The sequence below is a fragment of the Neolamprologus multifasciatus genome, chromosome 6 (assembly GCF_963576455.1).
Source record: "Neolamprologus multifasciatus chromosome 6, fNeoMul1.2, whole genome shotgun sequence".
Classification (NCBI taxonomy): Eukaryota; Metazoa; Chordata; class Actinopteri; order Cichliformes; family Cichlidae; genus Neolamprologus; species Neolamprologus multifasciatus.
In genome coordinates, this window is record NC_140444.1 from 32,481,024 (window position 1) to 32,492,267 (window position 11,244).

At 39.9% G+C, this 11,244-nt stretch overlaps 1 protein-coding gene across 1 annotated transcript; it reads left to right on the forward strand.

Annotated features, from left to right (window-relative positions):
* The first annotated feature begins 502 nt into the window (after positions 1 to 502).
* Positions 503 to 5,923, forward strand: rps19bp1 (ribosomal protein S19 binding protein 1). The gene is made up of 4 exons (XM_085163267.1): positions 503 to 701; positions 2,008 to 2,181; positions 2,438 to 2,535; positions 4,054 to 5,923. The coding sequence occupies exons 1-4, from the start codon at positions 647 to 649 to the stop codon at positions 4,201 to 4,203; spliced, it is 477 nt and encodes a 158-aa protein (XP_085019393.1). The 5' UTR covers positions 503 to 646; the 3' UTR covers positions 4,204 to 5,923.
* Positions 5,924 to 11,244: the final 5,321 nt, after the last annotated feature.

An 11,244-nucleotide genomic window follows, 5' to 3' on the forward strand; every position in this document is an offset into this window, starting at 1 on the left:
AACGTAATCTATTAACCTCCGTGTGAAGTGAAAATAACAGAGGATTGGAGTCACTTGTTCCATATTTGCACAACCGACTGTTATTAACAGGCCAGTAAACTTGGACACCTCATTGGCTAATCTGATTCACCTAATCTGGAGACTGCTTCGACCTACATTTTAAAATAGCATGACTAATCATTTTACTACACTTTCTTCTTGTCCCACAGTTTTCATAGTGCGCCTGTTCTGTTTTGATGCTACTATTACTACTAAAATGGCCTGTATTTGTATAGCGCTTTACTTAGTCCCTAAGGACCCCAAAGCGCTTTACATTTACATTCAGTCATCCACACATTCACACACTGGTGATGGCAAGCTACGTTGTAGCCACAGCTGCCCTGGGGCGCACTGACTACTACTACTACTAAGAAGAAGAATAAGAATAAGAATAAAAAATTAAAACTAAAGTAGTTGAAATAGCACAACAGGTCATCCAGGTAGGAACTTTGTTCATTTTTACATCGTCAAGCCGACTGCTTTTAACCGACGCACGCGAGCTTGCCGGATGTTTATGGAACCACATGTTGTTACCCGGTTATAAAAGCACATTTCTGTGACTGTAGTTTGTGGAAAGTAGAAGAAAACGTTTGTAGCTTGAATCAGGATGTCGGCTTCGTTGATCAGGAGAGGACTGGAGCTGCTGAGCAATGACATTAAAGGTCAGTTTAGTCTCTTGAGCTTGCTATGCCAGTTGGCTAACAGTATTGGATATTAGCGCTCTCGCTATTATAATTCTGACCATAACTTGTGACTGATCTCTGTTTTTTATACATTGTTATAGTTAGGCCGTAATAGAGGGGGTTTACAATGTTGCTTTAAGGTCTAAAATTGATTACTTGAATATTATTTTTGGAGGTTTTCACGTTGTCGTCATTAAACCATAGCAACGTAGAGCCCGAAGAAGACGTATTTGAATAACGGTACTATGCTTAACCTCAACCTACATAACATTCCTGTGAGGAAAGCAATTCCTCATCCGGGTGAGCGGGTACTTGGTCTCAGCACAGCTGATGTCAGGAGGACCCTGAGAAGGACTGACGTACCCAAGCAGCGCCTCGGGACTGGTGCTCAAGGAATGCGCTGACCAGCTGGGTCATGTCCTCACAGACCTCTTCAATACCTCACTGAACCATGCAGTTGTACCATCATTCTTCAAGAAGTTTACCATCATACTAGTTCCTAAAAACAGTCCACAGTGCCATGTCTTAATGATTATCACCTTTAGGACTCACAATGTGCATTTCAGTTCCGCATTCAACACAAATCATCTCCCAGCATGAAAGCATGCGGCAAGTGAGGACAATTGATGGAGACCGGTGTACCACAAACAGCACTGTCTTACATACACAGCTTCTCATCAATAACATTGTGGAGGAGGTGGAAGGCAGCACTAAGTTTCTAGCTTTGTAGTTCTCTTGTAATGGGAGCACAGCAATCTCTGCACTTCCTGTCTCAGATGAAGAGAGTATAGTTGGAGCAGAAGAGCCAGATTCTCCAACAGTTTCTTTCTCATAGCCATCAGGCTTCTAAATTCTATTTTTTTACCCCTCCCATCTACACACACACACACACACACACACACACACACACACACACACACACACACACACACACACACACAGAGAGAGAGAGAGAGTGGACCACACTTGGACTCATCTCCCTGCTGCTGCGATACTCCATTGCTATCTATGAGTGTAATACACTGGTAATTTAACAATGCTGCTGTCTTTTATACAGTATATTTTTATGCATTTTACATTAATTTTTTTTATAGCTCTGTTTGTTACTACAATTTTTATTAATGTTGTGAGCCAGTGCAACGCAATTCCATTCAGATATGCTATGATTAGTGTATAGCTTTTGAATGACAATAAGATCGATTCACACTCTTAAAAGAACATGTTTCCTTGTCTGCAGCTTACTTTGGGTTTTGTGTGTGTCTTTTTGCCATGTGTTTCCTGCCAGATGTCACTAAAGTGAAGAAGAAGCAGCAGCAGACCCCCAGCTCAGCCACAGTGATGGAGCTGGTGAGCACCAAGCGGCAGGGAGTTACCAAGCAGGTCAAAAGACTGCAAGGCCGTCTCGGGCCTGGCAAGAGCAAAGCCACTGTTAAAGACAAGAGGATCAAGTCTGCAGTGGGTCAGTCTGCTTGCTGTATTTCAGTCTGCTTCATGCTTAGAATAAAAGACAGCTGTGAAAAAGTAAAAATAATGGGTACAGAGGCTTTTGCGGTTTTATGTAAGGACCAGTAGGTGGCAGCATTGGTCTTAAACTCAGTTGTAAATTGTTCAGCCTTTCACTGAAAAAGAACTTAAGCCTGAATAATTGTTCTGTTACTCTTTTACAGTCTAGTTGATGTTGTTCTAAATTTCTTGTTCTTTTGTTTGAATTGTAGAGGAGTTCAGGAAGAAGCAGGGGAAGAGCCATTTGAGTGAGAACCTCAAATATTTTATGGCAACTGGCTGTAAAGCAACAGATTCTGACACACTGAAGGTAACCAGGTCATCAGTCCCTCACATTTTAAAAGTACTGTCATTGTCTGTGACTTTTATCTATTCTTGGAACACTGGAGTCCAAAATGTTAAGCAGGATTTAAAAAGAAGAGTCATATTTACATAAAAAAGCAGCTTGCTCACAGACACAAAGACACTGGTGGCATCCGGTGGTACTAGGGCTGGGCGATATGACCCAAAATTCATATCTCGATATATTTTACCTGGACGGCGATATAAGATATATATCTCGATTTTTTTTTTATTTTTTTTTTAATTTATTTTTTTTAAGCCATAAAGTAAGAACAAAAAGAGAGTTCTTAGTCAAAGCTGTGTCCCAGATGTCACACAGGCACTTTTATTAACATAGAGGATAGATGTACATAAAATTTACTCAAAAATAAATTATGAGCATTTATTAAATAATAATGCTCCATAAATAAAAGAAAACAATGTTGTTTTTGTGCATAACAAAAAGCTCACAATTGTGCAGTCAAAATGTAAACTAACAGACGCAGAGCATAGTAACAAAGACAGATTTCACAGCTGCTCTGTTCCCAACTTCTACTGTGTGACTGACAGCCTGGAGTTTGAAATCCTCTTCGTAACCACGTCTCTTAACAGGTGCCATTTATGGTCCTTATACACAGTAGGGTAATATTACGTTGAAGCACAGTACGTATCACTCCGCGAGGCTCCTCGGTAGCCGTAACGCTCTGACAATCCATCAAGCGGTGCAGCACCGTAGCTTACCAAAGTCGTACTAAAACATTTTTTGACAGATTGCTGAGCGCTGTGTACCACATAAAATCGGTTCGCGGCCATCAAGCACAACCAGAATTCATACATAAGGCGCGCTGTCAACTTTTGAGAAAATCAAAGGATTTTAGGCTGTGCAGCGCCTCTGGGCTGCATGGCGTTAGCGTGGTTAGCTCATTAGCGTGGTTAGCTAGCTAACACGTTGACGCCGTCCAGCCCCACGCACGGGGCGATGCGCAGTAACTCGTTAACGGAGATTTGCCGTGTCCATCTTGTCGCTTCCTGCAGGTGAAGCGATGGGGGAGGAGGGGGAGTTGTGTTCAGTGAAGGAGGGGCGAGGCCGAGTAATGTTGCGTAAAGTCAAAAGTGGACGAAAGAGAGGCAAACTTGCGGCTCCACAAGTATAGTTATAACGTAACATAGACTATATCGATATAAAGGATATTGTCACATCTTATATCTCGTATAAAAATATATCGCTATTTTTTTAAAAACTCGATATATCGCCCAGCTCTAGGTGGTACCTCAGCCTGCTCACAGATTCAGCAATGGTATCAATTTTAATTTCGGCAAACGATAAACATCCTGTACAGTAAAGATCCAAATCCCAGGATTTTATTTATTTATTTTTTGCATTATTGATAACCCAAATAGATTCATAGCCATCACTGGCTACTGATGAACTCCTTTTGTTGTCTACAGGTGGCCCTAACGTGCTGATTTGGCCCTAACATGCTGATTTGATTTCTGTCTGACTTAGATCGTGAACCACAATAAAGGGAGGCAGTCAAGAAATCACCCGGACAGGCCTGTGAAGAAGACCAAAGAGACAAAGTCTTTGTTCACAGAGGAGGAGTTCCAGCAGTTTCAGAAGGAATACTTTGGCAGGACTGTGGAGGAAAAGAAATAAAACAGACACAAAGACACTGCGCCCACAGCAGAAGCTCCAGGGCTGCATTTGGAGGATCGAAGTGGATTTCTGGACCAGATTTTGTTCTCATTCATGTTCATGTAGTGTCTGTCTGGTTTGGGGTTTTTTTTTTTTCTTCTTTTTTTTTTTTTTTTCTTTCAAGGGTGTCTGTGTGAGTAATATGTGTACATTTTGAACCAACCACAGGTTGAAGTTCATAGACAAAGTATGAAAAATCATTTGCAAAGAGAGAGGAAATGACTGAGATATGACTTGTGTCAGTCATAGCTCGCGAGTCCTTTGTTTCATTGTTTGTGAACTACAAACGTAATGAAGCTCACCTTTAATTCACAGCCAAGAAAAACACCATATTCATGGCTTAATAACCAGAAAAGCTTAGCAAGAGCCATTACAGGGCGGTGTGAGAGAGCAAATTCCTGAAATTATGGGTTTATGGATGACTTATACAATACATTTCTGTTTCTCATCCCTTCTTCTTTGATATCTTCTTAGACTTTTTTTTTTTTTAACATTATTGAATTATTTTTTCAATAAAAGCTGTAATTCTGGGAATAAAACTGCATGAAACACTCGATAGATCTAAAGATATTAGAGTTGCTAATTAATCAGTTATTAAATAATATCACAGTCAACACAAAGGTTTGGGATTTCTATTGCAACCGCCTTGAATTAATAGCTTCCATCATTTTCATCATTCCTCCTATAAACACGTGTTTTGATATGGTCGTCCTCAAACTTGTTGCTTTATTAAAGTAATGAAATAATGACTCCTGTCATGGGTTTATTCTTGTTCAGTTCAGATTAATATTAGTTCACCTTTTAATCTAATAAAAGCAAAATAAAGTTGGGAGGGGAAGAGCACAGACATTTTCACACTTTACATTTTTTTTAAAGATTAACCATAAAAAGCTGTTTCATTTAGTGAGCTCTCAACTGTTTCCCCTTCGAGATGGGCTTTTTTGTTTAAGGGAAAGAGTGTCAACATAGACCAAAAGGGTTTTTACCATTTTTCATGTTTTTTTTAATTACACATGTCGTCAAGGCAAATCAGAGCACCACATCCCCTTTTCTCAGAAAAAAGGAGTCAAACTTGAGTCGAAGAAATGTTTAGGGTACAACGTGAACAACCCAGACATGGACATGATGGCACACTAAAGCACTGGTACGTTCTTAATGTGATTTTTCGCAGTGGCTGTTTGGCTAGTGTGCATAAGTGACTTTAGAACCCTGAATTTCATCATATTTATATCATTAACATTTTTCTAACATTGTGTTTTAACGTTATATTAATATGGGACATAATGCTATGAATGCTACACATTTGTTGACAAAAACAATATTTGAGTAAATTAATCTGCAGGATTACATAATATTTCATAAGGAAGTCATTTATCATCTGTATCATCTTTAGCCTTTTAGACCCTCTAACCCCAAATAACATCAGCCTGTTTAATGCTCTGATATAGTTTCCATCTTAAGAAAATGTTATTTTATAGTTCAATGTATATAAAGTATAATATCAATATAATGCAGGACCTATCATTTGTACGGGCAAAGTGAGATTGATACTAGTCTTATCAGCTATGTTAGCAAACTAGTTTACTAGCTAAAGTTAACAATACTGATGGCTAAAGGAACTCAGCCCACGGCCGTCGTATTCTCCCAGACACATTGCATACCGACGAAACATCTTAACTTTCTACAACAAATGACATAAAATAACATTTTCTCTATTTCTGTCAAACATTTAGCTGCATGAGCCTTGCACCTGAACCCTGGGTGCACTTCTTTTAAAACATCTCTAAAAAGTACATCTGTGCTTCTGTGCTGGTCCCAGATATACAGTCCTCCACAGAATCTGTATTTTCGCAAACAAACTTTAAATATTTTACACACCAAATTTATTTATGGTTTAACTGGCGATTGTAAGACGTCACAGTATATTTTCAAATACAGTTCAGTATCTCGGTCCATTATTCTACCATTATTCCATTATTCTGAATTTGAGTCCAAAACTTGACGTCAACCATTGTTACATCAGTTTGCAGAGATGTCTCTATGGTCCATATCAGAAATCAGAATCAGCAAACTTTATTAATCCCTAAGAAAATTATGTGGGTTACAGTTGCTCCAGTATAAATAACAGTAACAGAACCAGACTAGACTATTTAACAATACTATATGTTACAGATTTAAGACATTTAAGAAATAGCACAATATATACAAATCACTCAATAATAAATATCAAGGATTGACGGAGGTGATTATAAATAAATATCAAGAATGTTGACTTGGTGTCCTAGCATGCAACAACATAGAGGATAGCACTGACCACAAAAGACTCACAGAACATCCTGAGCATTGTCTGACAGATGTTGAAGGACCTCAGAAAATAGGGACGACTCTGGCCTCTCCTGTAAAGTGCAGTGGTGTTTGTAACCCAGTCCAGTCCAAGGTATTTATAGTCCTCCACAATGTCCACATCGACCCCCTGGATTGAAACAGGGGTCAAGGGCTTCCTGGTCTTCCTAAAGTCCACAATCAATTTGTTGGTTGAGCTGCAGAGGATTCTGCTTGCACCACGTGACGAAGGAATCAACCACAGCCCGGTACTCTATCTCATCACCCCTGCTGATGCATCCAGGTGATCCTGATGTGGTCTGACTACGGGTCGGAGCTGGTCCAGGATGATTTTTCCAGGGTCTTTATGATGTGGGAGGTCAGTGCCACAGGCCTGGAATCCTGGGGGCCACTGGGACGTGGCGTCTTTGGTACAGGGACGAGGCGTGATGTCTTCCTCAGCACTAGGACCCTCTGCAGACTCAGACTCAACATGAACAGTTTCTGAAAGACTCCACAAAGCTGGGGGGCACAGACCTTGAGGACGTGGGGACTCACCCTGTCTGGTCCAGCAGACTTGCCTGATTGGAGTCTCCTCATTTGCCTCTGAACTTGGTCATGAGTGAAAGTGATAGGTGGGAGAAGGGTGTCAGGACATTCACCAGAGGCAACAGTGCAATGTGAAGAGAGAGCTGGAACAATGGAGTCGGTGCAGCAGGTTATGTAGTCAGTGATACTCTCGGTAAGCCCATTGATGTCCTTGGTGTGAGGCTCACAGAGTGTCCCGGTCAGTCAAAACAGCCCTGTAGACCCGCTAAGGCCTACTCTAACCACCTCCTAATGTTTCTCGTGGTCACAGGGCGATCGTGGCTCAAGAGTTGGGAGTTCGCCCTGTAATGTTCCATATTTGAACACGATCAAATATTGTAGCATTGTGGAGGTGACCACAGCATATTTGATTTGAGAGTTGGCATTTCGTCTTGTAATCAGAAGGTTGCCGGTTCGAGCCCCAGCTCGGACAGTCTCGGTCGTTGTGTCCTTGGGCAAGACACTTCACCTACCGCCTACTGGCCAGAAGGGCCGATGGCGCGATATGGCAGCCTCGCTTCTGTCAGTCTGCCTCAGGGCAGCTGTGGCTACAACTGCCTCCACCAGTGTGTGAATGTGAGAGTGAATGGGTGGATGACTGGGTGTGTAAAGTGCTTTGGGGTCCCTAGGGGGGGACTAGTAAAAGCGCTATACAAATACAGGCCATTTACCTTTTACCATTTACAGGTCACAGAAAGCACCAAAGAGGAGCTTCCTGACAGAACCACAATTCAAAGTCTCTTTTGTTTGGCAGGGCAGCTGTCATGGATCTGGATCATTTGACCCAGCATTTTGACTTTCTTGTGTTTTGGTGATTGTTATGTATTATAATGATGATGATTTAAGATTCATTAGGTAGTCCTGAATTTATTCTATGCTCTGAGTTCCTTGTATTCCCTGTTTAGTTTCTTTTGCTTTGGTCTCTCCTCTGTGTAGTTTAGTGGGTTATTGCTACAATGATTACTGTTATTGTAGGTCACACAGCAGTTTGTGTTATTCTACTGCTGTTATACATCCATCGTGGAATCACTTCTGTAAAACGTATTTTTGTCACTGTTTTCACATGATACTAGTTTCTCACATTGCCCTATCAAAAACATCAGTATTTTTAGTTATTACTTAGATCAAAATTAAATGTGAATCGAAAAGCTTAAGTATGTTGCATAGTTACTAAAAAAAAGCTTAATAAGTAACACTGTTCAGCTTGTTATTAATATCATCACAGTGAAATGATTCAGGCAGATGGCCACATGAGGTCATATAAAGTTTCCATCACTAAATAAGTATTACCAGGCTTGAATTTGCCATTGGATTTAATAGCACTGATTCATTGAACTCAGAGAAATTAATTTCTCTGAGTTCAATGTTAGAGAACCCCTCGCCCTCCCCCCTCCCAGAGTCTAGGTACTGGTGGTGATGATGAAGACTGAGGCTTGAAAGGAATTTGTGTATCAGGTGGAGATGGGTTGCATGAATGAGTCTGAAAGAGGATAACAGCAGTTTTAATATACAAAGTGCAGACTGACTTTCCCAAAGGAAGCAGGCAAGAAGATGATTAGACTAGAATAATGAAGTCAGTATTGAAACTGGCAGTGTAGGAATGCAGTGGTGATGTAGAGAACAGAAAGCAGCAGCCTAACACCCAGGAAAGCTGGAAGATGAGCAATTACAACAACATGCGCATAAGCTTCATTTAAAAGAAAGAAAGAAAAGTGTACTATATTCCAAACAATGAATTAGCACTTGTGCATTTTCAGTATGGTAGCGAGAAGAGTAAATTAAAAGCTTAATTTAAAATGTAAAAATTTGGTGCCATGTTATCAGCAAATAAACAGTCAAAAGGGCTGTATTAGTGAGCTCTTAAAAAGATTAGGGATATTTGCAATGCTCCATCATTGTTTGGTTCAGTGTATGAAAGTTAAAAGCATAAATATGAACTCTGAAGTTATGTTATTGTTATGTATTATACATATTACATCCTTATTCTCATGATTACAGACCTTTTCAAGATTTGGGTGTCTTTGTACTTATTTTTAATCACCTTAAAATTTCAGGATCTGCACTTTTGCAGTACTTGGAAAGTACTGGTTTTAAACAAAGACATCTTTGTTAGTCTTTATAATATTCAGGTCCAGCACAATACTCAATTTTTCTAAATACGTTCAGTTTTGAAGTCTCTTAAGCTTACAAGCACAGAGTATTATTATTGTTGTCTTTTATATAAGAGACACAGAATGTCTAAATCCCTGCTGTTTTATTAAAGGTCATTGACATGAATACTGAACCAGGAGCCAGTATTAAGACTTACAATGTTCACAAGGTGCATGGCTTTGGGGAAAGTCCAGTGAGATTTGGGAGTGCCTAATACATGTGTTAATAAAAACAAAAAACAAATCCTTACACATGTCTGATGTTCCTGCTGCAGAGACAACGCTTTGAGAGGAGGTTCCTTTCTGGGTAACACCTGAATGTGTAATAGAATTAGCAGTATTGTTATCATTTCAATATTAAAGACGTTTATTAATTCATGTTTTACAAAATGAGGATACTTTTAAAATGACTTTACTTACTTTTTAAATACCTTTTTTAATATAAACTGCTTCTCCAATTTAGGATAAAGTGGGTGCTCAAGCCTGCCCCAACTGTGACAGTCCAGCCTAGGCAGGTAGCCAGTTCATTGCAGGGATAACTAATAGAGACAACCATTCATGCTCACATTAATACCAATGGGAAATTTAGAATCACAAATTAACAGAACATGCATGTCTTTGAAGTTTTAGAGGAATCCATAGTACCTGAAGAGAACCAACACAGGTACAGGGGCACATTTCTCCACACAGAAATGAATTAGTCCTAAGTGTCAATTTGAGCTTGAATGGTTGTCTGCATTTTTGTGACTGTACATGTTACCAGCGTTGGGGAGTAACAGAATACATTTAAAATACAAAATGAGTAACTGCATTCCACTACCGTTTAAAAAGGTGATAATTAGAAGACAGTTACTTTGCTGAAATAAATGAATTACATGGCAATCCTTTCCTCTTTCATATGTTAGGCTATCCCCTCTCTAATTTTGGTAATTCCATGCATTGCCAGAAACCCAAACAAAACACGCAATAAAAGGCTCTAATGTAAGCATCCTGTTTATGTTGGTGGCGTCAGTTGCAAAATGGACCTGGAGCCAGCGCAACAGAGCCAGCAGTGCATGGGCAGGAATGCATTTCTTAATTGGAAATTCTGACACCACTTCATATTTAAAGAAGAAAGGGATGGGCGAAATCTGACCATGCAATGCAAACTCTGTTCGTCAGCAACCAAGTTGCTCTCAGCGTCAAAAGGCTCAACCTCCAACCTAAAGAACCATCTGGAAGTAAGTTCTTAAAAAAAAAAAAAAACAACAACAACAACAACCACCTGTAGTTAGCCTACTGCAACTACCTTGTTTCAGTTGTGGTAGCTACCTGGGTTATGTGCCACTTTAGTATCTTAGATGTACTATTGCTGTGTAATTTATTACTATCACTGAAGGCTACTCGCCACCAAGCTAACATTATTAGCTGGCGTAGCTGAGGTTAGTTCATAGACTGCAGGCTGTTAGACTTGATGGATAGCATTAACATCCTGCTGCAACTAATCATGTGCAGTTCTGAAAGCAGTCTGAACTAACCTCAGCTAACACCAGCTAACAATGTTAGCTCAGTGGCGAGTAGCGTTTACTAATGGTAAAATCACGCAGCAATAGTACATTCATGTAGTTGTAAGAAGCATGCCAATATGTCAAGTAATCCAAAGTATTCAGAGTAGGTTACATTGAGTAACTTAATTGAATATGTTACAAACTAGATTTTGCCATGTAATCTGTAGTGTAATACAATTTAAAAGTAACCTCCCCAACACTGCTTTTTACTTAGCCACAGTGTACCACATTTCTCACCCTGTGCCAAGTCTGTTGAAAAAACAGGACCCAAATGCAGGACTTCCAGAACGAAGCCAGTGAATTTATTAACAGTGAAAAGCAACACAGTGCAAAACAGTTCCAATAAACGTGATATTCTTAGCAGTGACTTTCCAGCTCCCGGGATAATGAATCCT